The following is a 14,309-nucleotide window of genomic DNA, read 5'->3' as shown; positions in this document are numbered from 1 at the left end:
TGTAAGATCGTGGTATACTAAATGCCTAGGTTGGTGGTTAAGAGAGGATTATTAAATAAATGTTATTAATATCCATGCACCATTTGTTGTTATTTAATTTTTTAAATTTGAATCTTATTTATAATAATGTTGACTATTCGTAAATAAAGTAATAATATTCAAATTTACAAAAAAATTACAAACTTGAATGATTCGACCAATACTATTAATATTATTCTCGGGAATATTCAAGTTATACTTACTCAAAATAGTCATAGTTTGTTGATATATTTCTATTTTGATTGTTGATTGATTGATAAATTGTTACATTTATCCCCAAACGTGTGGATACAATTAATTAATTAATTAGTTAATTAATTAATTAATTAATTAATTATCTAACATATTAATTATGTAGTAAAGTCAATTAATTTAAAGAATTATTTACCAAGGACAGAATAATTAGGGCAATGACGATTTAACACAACAACAATGTAGTCATGATCATTCCACCACACAACCGGTCGTAGTCCACAACACACACGTGAACGTTTGGAAAGTAATAATAATAAAAGAATTGCCAATGATTTAAAATTATTTACAATAAATAGTGGACCATTGATCAATCAATAAATCAGCCAGTCATCCACAATAGTGGACTACTGATCAGGTAACCAGCTGACTGGCTGACTGGCTGACTGGCTGACTGACTGAGGTCTGGTCCAATGTTGTCACTGATTCTGTTATTGTTGATCATGATGAAGATAGAGTCCGTCTCCATCACCAGCACCATCGCATATTACTACAACTGTATCGTTATTACCGCCATCATCATTATCTTGATATTGATTGTTGTTGTTGTTGTTGTTGTTGTTAATATCTCCATTTGGATGATCATGACCGGTCTCGTATTGATTGTGATTATTGTCCATTGGTGATGGTGTTGGTGTAGTTGTTGGAGTTGTTGAATAAAGTGATGATGGACATAAAGCTCCTTTATACATCTCTGGTATCTTCAAGTCGAAAGCTCTAAACTTGCCAACATTATTCAAGTGTTCATTCTCGAGACGGAAGACTAGATGTGATTGATCAGAAGTGATGTGATGTAAGTTAGTCCACACTCTCCATCCATCATCAAGATATCATTATACGGCTTGACTTACAATTCCATTGGAACCTCCTTGTGACCTCGAGTAGGGCAGTGCATAGTAGGATGAGCTCTTTCTGTTTGGAGGTGTATGGAGTGAATGCTAAACCAACGTTGATCGTCCAGGTCAGACGAAGGAGCATGTTGGACGACATGGCCCAGTAGTAGACGGACTTGTGTCGGTAGACCAAATGGTCGCGCAGCCATTTGTTCCGACTCTTGCGCTGGAGCAGATCCCAGTCCATCAAGAAGTCCCATGCGCATCCATAGCCCGTGCTGATCACCGCGATGATGACCCACACGGCGATCAACGGATGTCGGTATGCACCCGTGGAGAATGGTGCGTTGGCAATCGCATTGATAATGACCAATAGCACATTGGTGCTATACTTGCCCAGGTTCCACAAATGAATGCGCTGCTTGGAGTCTTGATAACGACGAAGTGACTGAAGCCCACGGAGGAGCGACGGCACGCACAGGAGGGTCGGTCGCAGGTATGGGTTGTACTTCCAGCACGTGCCATTCTGGAACCAGAGGTCGTAGACAAAGTAGCAGACGGTGTTCTCCAAGTCGCTAAGTACCAATGCCAGCGAGACGTACTGATCTCCAAAGAAGAAGTCTTTAAACTTGACCGTGAGCATTGGTGCGCTGAATATCCTGCGGAATGTGTTGAGCAACCAGTATCGTCCAGGTCGATTGAACAACTCGGTTGGGTTTATGATGAACAAGACCACGCTTGCAAAGAGCAAGAATGGGAATATGATTGGGAGGCGACCAATGTCGGTGGTCGTCCCTGTATATACATATAAATACAATGCGGTGGACCATGCAAATGTGAACATGCTGGCCATCTAAGTATTCAATATCACCAGTGTATGTGTGTGTGTGTGTGTTAGTTAGATTGAGTTTGTGAATGGAGTTTGCAATATGCTAAACATGGAAAACATACCAAGAATACATGTTGGTGATTGGTCTCTGACCTTGGGTCCCATCCCAAGATAAGTACATCATTGATCTTCTTATCCTTGCACACATACATGATGATGCCAAAGTACCAGACCATCAGTAACTAGTATGTGAGTGAGTGTGAGCCAAGGCATGATCAACCCAATCAATCAGCTAGATAATAGATAACTTACAGGTAGAAGTAGACATCTGAATAAAAGGAACATGTTGAAGAAGTCCACGGGGAGGGCATGATCAAAGTGTGTGAGTGAGACATTGCCAACCATCTGTCGTATGCTGAATATCAGAAGGATGAATGAGAATCCAGTGTACAGTCCTGTTTGGAACACCACACTGGCAGGTGCTCTATGATTCTTGTTTATCCTCAAGTGTGTCATAGCCTCACGCCTATTTCCTTTAGCGAACTTGCTGGTATACAACGCCTGTATATGATTGAATGAATGAGTGAATGAGTGAGTATGAGGATTGGATGGGGATGGATAATGGACTTGACATACCTCAATCTCAATCTCCACAGCTGATATCTTCTTGGAAGTATAATAATACTGTTGCTCCGCCTTGGCCATCAGCTCAGCACTCCTAATCGCACCCAATGCTTGATTGATCCATTATTGATGAGTGTGAGTGAATATTATTGATATATGATTGATTGAATGAATGATTGACTTGGCATACCTTTGTCATACTTCTTGAATATCTTCCTGAATGCTGTATGATTGAGTTGGACATATTCTTTAAGTATCTCTACCTCTCTATAATTCTCTTGCATTGATCTCTACATGGAAGGTGTATAAGTTAGTGATATGAATGATTGAATGAACGAGTGATGGACATGTTCCAGACTTTACCTTTATGGTCCTCTTTATCTTTGTTGGCTTGAGCTTTGGAGTATAGGACTCGGCCTGTACTGCAGCTGAACGTATCTCACCATTTGGGTTTGGCGAGTCAATGGACAACTCTTCGATGGTCGTCCTAGTCGAAGTGTCTCCAGATGAATGAAGTTGCTGTGGTTTGCCACTTCCACCGCCACGATGCGAGGACGATGAAAGCGAGAACCTTCGCTTGCTGACTCCATTGAATACATGTGAGAGTGACATTGAGTTATGCGCACGGGCACCCTTCTCTGGCAATGTGAGCAGGATATCCTTCATCATGTTGAACTGTCTAATGAACTCCTCCTCGCGCTCCTTATAAAACGCGTTGACCTTTTTGAACTCCTCTTCCAACATCTCTTCGAAGCGTCGCACCTCGCGCTCCTCCATCTTGCCCATACGTTGCTCGCCAGCATTGACCACTGGTGACATTGGAACTATTCCAGTCATTGACACCTGAACCTCCAGCACCTCCTTCTCCTTCGTCTTATTCCTCATCGAACCAACAATTGATGCCGTGGATCGCTTGAGTGTGAATCCATCTGTGATATGTATGTGTATGGTGTGAGATGGATGTTCGTGGACATCACTCCAAGTGCAAGACAAGAACAAGACATACCTATCTTTGACCTCTTGATGGCCTTGATCTGTTTCTTGAACAACTTGTAATAGACATACTTCTTGCGCCACTCTGACACTTGGTGACGCTCCAAGTACTTGCCAAACTTCATTCTATCTCTGTTGCCCTAGCCCTCTCTGGCAATATATAATGATTAATAAGTGTTCCCGCCTCCCGATACAATGTGGCCACCAGAGCAAGGAGGATGAGATAGTAACAACTGATGAATGAAGTATCAATTAATCAATGGTGCATATCTTTGGAGACATGCCCATGTCCATCAATGATCATTCAATAACGACTTGTTGGCCTGGCCTGGCCTGAATGTCTTAATGACTCCTCGACCAGGCCTTCACTAAAATCAATCGATAGTGTTGTGCGACCCTCCACCTGTTCGTGCACTGATCGGTCTATGGACCCATCACTTTTTTGAAAGTCCACCACGAGGGCGCGTCTTTGGACCTTTTTGTTTGATTGTTTTTGAAACGCAACGTTTGTTGTTTATTCGTCTTTGCATGTGGTCGGTCGATCAAAGCAAGGCACGTACGTACAAAACAAGTGATCACATATGTCAGTCAGTCTGTCAATGAATGATGGCTGACTGATGATCAACCTGTTGTGTCTGCTGCGCCTGCCAGAGAGAGTGACCTACCTTATACTAAAGGTAGGGATGATGATGAATGATGAGATGTCACGGTAGTCAACGCGTTGTGTATGTGTATGTGTGTTAAGTTTCTATATCTATGATCTCTGCTTCTTGAAGCCACCGCGACCACGTCCACGACCACGGCCGCCACGTCCACGACCACGTCCGCCTCTTCCACCCTTGCCAGCAGCAGCCTTTCTGGCGGCCAAGAGATCCTCCCATGCCTCCTTCTCCTCCTCTCCCTCGAGAATAGCGAGCTCGGGGACCTTGCCGCCCAACTCCTTCTTCTCGGCGATGAAAGCCTCCATTGCGCGCTTGGTAGCGTCGGCAGAGCTGAATCTGACCATTCCGTTGTCCTCCTTCTCTTGATAATCGACGTAGACGACGTTGCCGTACTGGGCAAAGGCAGTCTTGATCTCGCTAAAGTTAAGGCCCTCGCCAATACCCTTGAATGTGAGCAGGGTGCCTGGGACCATCTCGTTGTTGGAGCCGGCGGCGGTGTCGTCGGCGGCGTTGTCACCTGTAGTCTCCTCATCGCCCTCCTGCTTGGAGCCCTGATCCTTGGCCTTTCGCTTGTTGCCAAACTTTGCAGCGCGAGCGGCGGTCTGCTCGAGCTTCTCGTCAGAGAACTGCTTGTGAGTCTGGTAGATGAGCTCGACAGTGTCGTTGAGCTTGGGTGCCTCGGCGATGATCTTGGTGACGATCTCCTCAGAGTCAAAGTCGACAAACATGGAGCCCTTGAACGAGGTCTTGTCCTTTTGCTTTCTCAAGCGGACCGACAGAACGTTGCCGTATGGCTTGAAGAAGGCCTGTACAGTCTCGATGGTGGTGGTGTCCAAAGGCCATCCCTTTGAGTAAAGGGTCTTCTTGTTGATCAACTCTGTGTCTGGCAGTGGGTCGACTCTTCTGACAGTCTTTCCATCCTCGCTGACCTCCAACTTCTTTGAGCTCTTCAAAGCGTCGGAGACCAGTTGCAGGTCCAATGTCAAAGTCTTCATCTTGTTGAAGCTTGCAATTATATCAATGTTGACGACTGTTAAAGATTGATTGAGTATGAGTGAGTGATCATTGAATGATTGATTGATCGAATGATGTACATACATCCGTTGGGGTTCTTAGCAACCTCTCCTTTGAGGAACTTGTCAGCGGGGAGGTTTGAATCACTGAAGTAGTACTCTACTTGTTTAACGATCTTCTCGATGAGCTCAGCATCAGAGACTGCTGGTGCTGGGGTAGTAGCAATTGGAGCAGCATCTGTAACTGGAGCTGGAGTTGTAGCTGTAGTATCAGACATTTTATCTGTGTATGTATGTATAAGTATATAAATATATGTATGTAGTTATTACTACAAGTTAGTTATTAGTATGTTGTTAAAAATGAATGAATGGTTTCACAAGCGAAGCTCGTTTACTTTCAACTTCGCACAAGCATCGATCGAAAGGTGGTCGTGCATGTGGTGAAGTGTGAGAAATAAATAAAAATAAATTGAAAAATATAATGGATGTGATGAAGCAGCCAAATTGGGCTATCATTGGAATCATTCCATAAAGTGATAAACAATTTGATAATGTTTTTGGAACATTTGGAATGATCCCATCATTGATTGTTTGAATGAGATCTCAACTTTTAGTTCATATTTCAAGTCATATTCACTCATTCACATAATCAGTGATCATCACTCAACAACAAACCAACAACAACAATCAATCAAAGTGATAAACATAATATATATATATGAAGAATAATAATGAATACAAATTATATGTTGATAGCTACAAACTTTAAGATATGGCAACCAAGTGATGATGTTTGGAAACAATGTATGATGTTGTTGAATGATAAGGTTGAACAACAGAGGATTGAACAGTTTAAGAGACCGGCACCAGGTGGAGTTTGGTTGACAGGTCCAGCCAACGACAGTGCAAAGTCATCTCTAATGGGACGTCTATTGATGTTGTTGGCCGCACAACGTTTGATCAAACTGCCACTCAATCAAATCAAGTTCCAACGTGATGATAAGGGCAAGCCCTACCTCGTGGCGACCACTGGTACTGGCACATCAACATGTTATCAATTCAATGTATCACATGATGGTGACTACACTGTGATATACGCAAGGAATGACTGTCTTACAAGTCAGAGCATAGGTGTCGACGTCATGAAGAATGAAGTGCCAAGAGGTCAGCCGGTATGTTTGATTGATTGAATGAATGATCGAACCAGTGGACACTAACTTTGATCGATTGATTGATCATGATGTGCAGGTCGAGGAATTCTTTGAATCTTTGGACTCAAGCTTCACAAAGAATGAGTGGCAACGCATTGGAGACAACAAAGTACCGCCTGCCACACGAGTCGGCAGGTTCTTCACGCATTGGTGTCTTAAGGAGAGTTATATCAAAGCAGGTATGTTAACATCACGGGATGGACATGACATCCATCACTCAATGTCGACCGACCGACTGACTCGTACATTCATGTGTGAGTGTAGTTGGTATTGGACTTGGGTTCAATCTTCAATCAATCCAATTCCAGGTTGATGACACACAGACTCAGTCACAGTCACAATCACCTAGAGTACAATATAACATGTTGGATGATCATGGTAATGTTATGGACAACTATTCACTGGACTCTCAATGTACATTCAAGTTGATTCCAAACTCAATACCACAACATATAATAGCAATCTGTCATCTTGATCAATTACCAGATGATGCCAAAGATGATCAATCACTACAACTTGACCAAGTACAACCAATTCAATTGACAGCAGAGTCTGTCATCAATGAATTATCGTCCCTAATGACATTGTAATCCATATGGTCCAAATGGTCCATGATCCCATGATCCAATGATCCATGACGTTGTCTTCGTCATCCAATCAACCCCGCTTCTTCACTCCCACCCATCATTCATCCAACCAATCAACCATCATTTCAAATATTGTCGCAAAGGGTGTGGGTGTGAGGTGTCGACGCGAAGACACCTCTTCGACTCAATGAATGAATGAATGAATGCTTGTGTCACGATCAACATCATCATCATCAATTCTTACCTCAAGGTTATACATATATAACTACGACTATATAATAAATATATATATATTAAACAAAGAGATAGAGATAGTCATAATATAAGTTATATAGTATAGGATTGACAAAGTCAAAGAGTACCCGCGAGGTGTGAGAGAGTGAGGAGAGATAGATAGAGAGAGGATGTTCAATGCAGGATTCTCTCAATACTTAAACACAGGATTGTATAGTGATCTAACGTTGGTTGTGAATAGTAGAGAGTATCATGTGCATCGAATAATAGTTGGTTACAGCTCAGAGTACTTCTCAAATATATTGCAGACGATCAATCAACATGGTACAGAGATATTCAATCAGCCATTATCACCATCGTTCAACTCGACAAGTAGTAATGGTAGTCAATTATATAGTAGTGGCGCAGTGATGGGGACGCCGACGACAACAGCAACATCACCAACTCTATCACTGATACGAACGATGCCTTCGTCTGCGGGATCACCTCCGTCAACATCACAATCAACATCATTCCTTATATTATCGCCTCAGTCACCAGGCAGTGTATACGACAATCATCAAGGCAAGACAAAGATGCATAATGGCATTGGATCAAACAGGATAAAGATGAGTGGTATACTACTGCCATCATCGTCAACATCAACATCATCAGTATCAGCACCAACAACACCAACACCAACACCAACACCTCCAGTACTGGTACCAACAATTGGTACACCTGTCACTCAAACAACATCATCATCATCATCGTCATGGGTCAAGTCGAATCCAAACAGTACTCAATCAGGTCAGAGCTCATCACCAACTCACCTACAACAACAACAACAACATCCACCAGTTACAAGACGCCAGACAACATCATCACTCACACGATCATTATCGTCACTCTTTTCATCATCATCCAACAAATCAAAGCACAGCCCTCCCGGCAGCGGCAGTCCGTCTGGCCTGCAGCCACCATCCAAACACTCACGTCACACATCGGACTCGATCGACCTGTCGGCCAAGCCGCTGCCGCCACTGCCTTCGGCATCGGGCCACCGCGACCCCAGCGCCTCACCCTCGTTCCTGATACCCCTGTCGCAGATCAAGCAGCAGTTCAACAATCATCAGCCCAAGCCCAACATCTGCTGGGACGCCAGCGGCCATCTGCGCATCGAGTTGGAGATCCGGGAGGACTCGACCACGTTCGACCTAATCGTCACCTACATGTACAAGGGCAAGCTGGACATCAACGATGACAACTGCGTCAGCATACTCTTTTACGCCAATCACTTCTTGATACACTCGCTCAAGAAGTTGGTATCGGACTACATAGTCGAACACATCACCAGCACCAATGTCACCACATGGCTTGACAAGGCCATCGAGTTCAACACAACAGAGCTTATTCCTCGATGTATCTTTGTCATTGCACGTAACTTTAATCAGATCGTAGAGAATGAGCTTGTTGTTCCTGCGAGCAAGCCGACATCATCATCATCAAAGACTGGATCAACGACATCAATTACATCGACATCGAATGCATCGACTGCGACAATGACAACGACAGCAACATCAACACCATCAGTGACGACGACCGCGACTACGACCAAGTCAAACACAAACACATTCTCATTCCTTCCATTCGACATGTTCCTTCAGATACTGGAGCATCCTTCACTCTCTGTCTTCTCAGAGTTCAATGTGTATCTTGCCATCTGCTCGTACGTGGACTCCAAGTCGGACCTCTTGTCATCGCAGCAGATTGAGCAGTTGTTTGAGAAGGTTCGCTTCCCCTACCTAAGCTACGCCGAGTTCCTGCAGGTCATACAGAACCCGCTAGTGCCGCAGGACCTGCTCACAGACGGCCTGATGATCCGTCTGGGCAACTTTGAGTGTCCGGGCTCGGCGACGCTGCAGAAGCGGCTGTCCGACCCACGCTTCATGAAGCGCAAGATCCCCGGACGTCTGTTTGACTATGTTCACGACTATGACAGCAAGGGCGTACTCTACTACTTTGGCACCAACGGCTACACGACCGAGTGGACCAACCCAGCCCTGACACCAACAGCCGACAATCCTCGCGTCAAGATCACCGCGTCGCCCATGGAGAAGGGTGCGCCCAGTGACATTGCCGACTTGAAGCCAACCGAGTGCTGGACCAAGGACGTGCCATCGAGCTGGTTCTGCATTGACCTGGGTGGCAGCAACATGCTCATCCCAAGGTATTACACATTGCGACATGGTGGAAACTCCAAACAGGACTGTCTCCGCAACTGGGTACTTCAAGGCTCAGAGGATTCACACGACTGGTTCAACATTGCACGATACCAAAATGATCTGGCACTCAATTCCAACTATGTATCACACACCTGGTCTGTCCAATGTTCATCACCATATAGGTATTTCAGGTATGTTTGTTTCCATCAATCCCATTCAATCAATCAATCCAATCACTCAATCCAATCTAATCCAATCACAACCAATCAACAACAACAGGATATTACAAACAGGACACAATAGTACCAGCCATAACTTTCTGTCTTTAAGTGGAGTGGAGTTTTATGGAGAGTTGATCCAGAATTTAGATAATAGGAAGTAAAAATAATAATAAATATTTATTTATTATTATTCAATCAACCATTCATTCAAATGTTTACTTAACATCCAAGTCTGGTATCCTCACATTTAGCTGGTCTATATTTATTTGTTCAGGAAACGACAATGTTAGTATTACAGTATTAATATATATAGTATATGTATACTTACTGCCATGATGAATCAGTTTGGGCTTCAACATTGTTGACTTGTTCCTGAAGTCCTTGAGACAAAGCAATCAAGGATAGAATGAGGACAATTAACAATGAGAGTATAGTAATCTTGTTCATTTTAGTTATAATTATTGATATTATGTTGATGTTTGATTGGATGATATATTCCAATTATGACAAGTTGTTCCTATTTATAATCTTCATTGTAGTTCAACAATTTAGGTCAAACATAACCAACTTTGACCAAGATGTCAAAAGGTGTAGTCCATTTCGAGAACCATTCGAATCTTCCAGATTGGATTTGTGTTTGTGTGTTGGGGTGATCTATTTGTTGTAAATCAAACACTCGAATGACATCATCGTTTATTCATTTGAATTATCTGTCTATCATATTCATCGATGAGATATAATAAACATGCAATGAATGAAGAAGAATAGTACTAATTGTAAGTTGAAGTTGTGTGTATACACTAGTGTTCAATTCAAATTGCATTAAATGGATACATACCATACCGATGCATGGGATACATCCAACCAACAGAAACAAGTACAGATACGACCCTACACGATGACATGACAAACATATGCAAGGTCATCAAACCCAATCAGTAGCTAACAAATACAAATCTTAAGATATAGATGTCTTTGCTGACCAATCTTGAACATGATGTTAACAAGTGGCCTAGAAGAAGAGAGAGAGAGAGGGATGGTGTGAGTGATCGACCTATCGTAATCTTAGATACACTCTTGATCAAATGGTGATGTACATGATGTTTTTCGTGATGCGTTTACGAGCTGGAAAAGATATTTGTTTCCATTTGGGCGCATTGCAATTGTGGAGTCGCGTGGTCTTGTCTGGAACTATCTACTTTTGGGCCAAACTCTGGTCCCAATGTTCAGGATCACCAGGTATCTTAAATTTCTTCCAACTTTACACTTGTGTAGTCCAAGGTCAATCACACTATGATAGGTAAGTCTAGTCAACTACTTCCAACTCACACAATATTCAACTTACTCACTAACATCACTCACTCTCATCAATCAATCAATCATACATATATAAAATATGTCATATAATTATTATTTAATATTATTGACATTGACTCTGTCTTTGTTGGCTGGCATGTCCAATGGACAGTGCAAGGGAACCAATAATCCATATCCAATTTATAATCAATCAGCTGTATATATCAATTCAACTGAGAATGGAAAGTTATATGTCACTGGCCCATCAGACAATCAGGTCTACATCTTACAGGCATATGGCACTGCATACCAACGTGGCTTCGCTCAGGGAACATTGCTCAAGTCCCAGATGCACGAGATCTACGCCGACTTCTTTGGCTTCATGACAGAGGCCGTCAACGAGTTGGTCGAGAAATATGCCAACTACCTCCCCTTGGAATGGGTCGACCTGTTCGAGGAGAAGGGTGTTGGCGCAGTCCTGGATCTGACCGCCGACGTCACCCGTGCCTACACCCCTGAGCACTTCTTCCAAGAGATGCACGGTATGGCCGACGCCAGTGGCATCCCATACCAGACCATCCTCCAGCTGCACATGTTCCCCGAGCTTATCAAGGCTGCCTGCACCATGGTCGGTGCCTGGGGTCCAGCCACAGTCAATGGTGGTCTGATGCAGTTGCGCGCCCTCGACTTTAGTCCCAACGCCCCACTCAGGTACCATCCCGTGGTCACCGTATCACATCCAACTGATGGAGGCAACACCTTTGCCTCTCTGTCTTGGGCAGGATTCATTGGAGTGCTTACAGGCTACTCGCAGAGGACTGCCATATGTGAAAAGGTCTGGATCGCCTACAACGGAACATCATCACGTGTTGGCATCCCCTGGCACTTCCTACTGCATGACATTGTGCAGTTTGACAACTCTATCGACGAGGCCTTGAACAGGATCTACAACGCACATCGCACATGCTCCATCTACGTGGGACTTGGATCAAACTCCACCAACGACTTTAGGGCCGTCGAGTACTCACATGACGTCGTTCGTGTGTTTGATGACAAGACCCCATTCCCAGGCTTTGCTCCGCCCTCCCCAGCACATCCACTGATGCCCAACATAGTATACATTGACAAACATGTACAACCTAGCGGTGACAAGTGTTTGGCATCACAATTGGCACAATACCAGAATGGTCAACTTGATGCTCGTGCCTACATTGACATCATGGGCCAGCAAGAGACTGGAGACATACACTCTGCCGTCTACGACTTTACTGCCAACCAAATGTACGTGAGTGTAGCCAGCCAAAACCCCAACATCCTTCCAATCATCCCAGCCTACCAAAGACAATTCCTCCAAATTGATCTTGAGTATTTCTTTAACAATTAAATTTTTATTAATTAATTATTAATAAAATTTTTAATCCCCTCACCGATTGAGACTCTGGCGAGGAGTGGTAACTCTGTTTCCAGTCCAGTGGCAGCATTAATTTACAACAGTTCTGACTAGTCAGGACAGTGGCCGCATAATTAAAAAGAGGGATGGCGCAATTGGAGGGTATTTTTTGTTTCATCGCTCTACCAATTGAGCTAACTGTGTACTACACAATGAGGGGTTCGATCCTTCTACCTATGAATTTCTTTAAACGAAGTATCCAAACTGCTAAGTGCCCTCCAAAGCCCTGGCCCATCACTACTTCAATTTAAAAGCCCCTAAAGGGCCTTGCCCACACTTCCAAAACTTAATCAATCCCTAAACTTTCCAAAATATCATCAAGTCAACAAACCAAAATGATCCATAAGGTATTTATTCATCAATCTGCCATTGCTCCACCAACATGTCAATGAACTCAGCCTCTTCATCGGCAAGATCATCACCACTGACGACTTCTTCCAGTTTGGCAACGAGACCGCCAAGTGTTGGCTTGGATAGGTTCTCAGCAAATAGTTCGATGGTCTCTTGAAGGAATTCCTCGACATCTTCATCAGACTCTCTCTGGAAATCGCGTAGACAACGGTTGAGCAGTCGTCCAGCACCCATCTTAATACACAAGCTATCGAGTACCTGTTGAAGATAGTCGGTGATGCCGTCCAGCTCCTCCTCGGTCAGCTCATCGTCGGCCGATGCAGCATGCAGGAATAGACGGGCAAGACGGTATTCAAATGGTGAGTCGCCCATTGCATCCATAAACTCTGCGTATTCCTCGTCGGTCATGTTTGACAACTCATTCTCGACATCCTCCATTATGGACTCATCATCGCCCCATGCCTCCTCGTCCAGGTCCAGCACCTCAAGTCTCTTGATAATCCAACTGTCGCCACAATTATGTTTCTTGCTTATCAAGTACCTGTAGGGGATGTAGCAGTAGCCCTGTATTTGAATTGATTGATTGATTGAGTTAGTGATTGAGTGATTGGAATGATTCCATGATTGATTGATTGAGTCCAGGTACATACATTGTCTCCCCAAGTTGAACCCCAAGAGTTACGGATGATGAATACTTGGTCAGTGTCATTGTAGCCAACACAGAGCATGGCATGTCCACCGTGTGATCCACGTGTCTCTTCGTTTGGCGAGGGCACTGGTACCAGTCCCTTCTTGCGGTGCGAGTCGAATGAGTTGTAGAGACTCATGCCAAAGATGATGGGGTTGCCCTCGGCCAGACACTTCTTCCATGCAGTCAAGTCGGTTGGCACCAACTCAGTGTCCTCGATCAGGAACTGGGCGGCCTCTTCGTAGGCCTCTTGGTGGGGCACCTCATTGACCTTGTCAACATCGAATGGCCAGATCTCCTCTGATGGCGCACCATACTTCTTCAAGCCCTCGATGGCGTAGCTGATGATTGATCCTTCATCCTCGATCTCGCCATCACCTTCAAGTCCACGAGCGTTATAATAGATGAATAGACGGCTCACGTCGTATTGATCATCATTGTGATATCTCTTGATAAGGTACTCGTAGGCGCCAGCAACGGCATTGGCCACACAACTATTGGTAGTTTCTTGGTCCTCTACATCGGTCATATGCTGACGTAGATCAACTGATGCTGGCAAAGCAGTGTTGCCCAACCTCATACTAACAAACTGTTTAGAGCTAGCAGGTGGCTGTACATATTTATAACCTGATACCCTGCGCTCTTCTCCATCTGCCTTTATAATCTTGAATGTAGACATAATGTTATTATTTGTATTTATATTTATATTTATGATGTTATTTAAGTTATTGTATATCAATCAATCAATCAACTATGTTTGTTAATATATAAGTCCCTTCCTTTGTACCCATCTTCCAACCTTGTGTCCGATGTCTTTGGCTC

The 14,309-nt window shown here is 43.8% G+C and overlaps 6 protein-coding genes across 6 annotated transcripts; 3 read left to right on the top strand and 3 right to left on the bottom strand.

Moving 5' to 3' along the window:
• Positions 1-645: 645 nt before the first annotated feature.
• On the bottom strand, positions 646-3,695 carry SAMD00019534_023200 (hypothetical protein; the record flags this gene model as incomplete). The annotated part of the gene is made up of 9 exons (XM_012901618.1): positions 646-719; positions 803-1,054; positions 1,143-1,977; positions 2,076-2,195; positions 2,266-2,514; positions 2,590-2,687; positions 2,768-2,867; positions 2,941-3,506; positions 3,584-3,695. 9 exons carry the CDS (start codon positions 3,693-3,695, stop codon positions 646-648), a joined length of 2,406 nt encoding a protein of 801 aa, XP_012757072.1.
• Positions 3,696-4,324: 629 nt separating this feature from the next.
• Positions 4,325-5,523, bottom strand: SAMD00019534_023190 (hypothetical protein; the record flags this gene model as incomplete). Its single annotated transcript, XM_012901617.1, has 2 exons — positions 4,325-5,262; positions 5,331-5,523. The coding sequence occupies 2 exons, from the start codon at positions 5,521-5,523 to the stop codon at positions 4,325-4,327; spliced, it is 1,131 nt and encodes a 376-aa protein (XP_012757071.1).
• Positions 5,524-5,976: 453 nt separating this feature from the next.
• On the top strand, positions 5,977-7,043 carry SAMD00019534_023180 (hypothetical protein; the record flags this gene model as incomplete). Its single annotated transcript, XM_012901616.1, has 3 exons — positions 5,977-6,417; positions 6,494-6,635; positions 6,721-7,043. Coding segments are annotated over 3 exons (906 nt in total), but the record flags the coding sequence as incomplete, so codon positions are not given.
• Positions 7,044-7,741: 698 nt separating this feature from the next.
• On the top strand, positions 7,742-9,863 carry SAMD00019534_023170 (hypothetical protein; the record flags this gene model as incomplete). The annotated part of the gene is made up of 2 exons (XM_012901615.1): positions 7,742-9,672; positions 9,761-9,863. The coding sequence occupies 2 exons, from the start codon at positions 7,742-7,744 to the stop codon at positions 9,861-9,863; spliced, it is 2,034 nt and encodes a 677-aa protein (XP_012757069.1).
• A 1,253-nt stretch (positions 9,864-11,116) lies between these two features.
• Positions 11,117-12,382, top strand: SAMD00019534_023160 (hypothetical protein; the record flags this gene model as incomplete). Its single annotated transcript, XM_012901614.1, has 1 exon — positions 11,117-12,382. A coding segment is annotated over one exon (1,266 nt), but the record flags the coding sequence as incomplete, so codon positions are not given.
• Positions 12,383-12,802: 420 nt separating this feature from the next.
• On the bottom strand, positions 12,803-14,166 carry SAMD00019534_023150 (hypothetical protein; the record flags this gene model as incomplete). The annotated part of the gene is made up of 2 exons (XM_012901613.1): positions 12,803-13,363; positions 13,450-14,166. Coding segments are annotated over 2 exons (1,278 nt in total), but the record flags the coding sequence as incomplete, so codon positions are not given.
• Between the last annotated feature and the right edge of the window lie 143 nt (positions 14,167-14,309).

Source organism: Acytostelium subglobosum, assembly GCF_000787575.1.
Source record: "Acytostelium subglobosum LB1 DNA, scaffold: scaffold4, whole genome shotgun sequence".
NCBI classification, from domain to species: domain Eukaryota; phylum Evosea; class Eumycetozoa; order Acytosteliales; family Acytosteliaceae; genus Acytostelium; species Acytostelium subglobosum.
The sequence above is the reverse complement of the archived record's forward strand: the minus strand, read 5'-3'. Positions and strand labels throughout refer to the sequence as shown.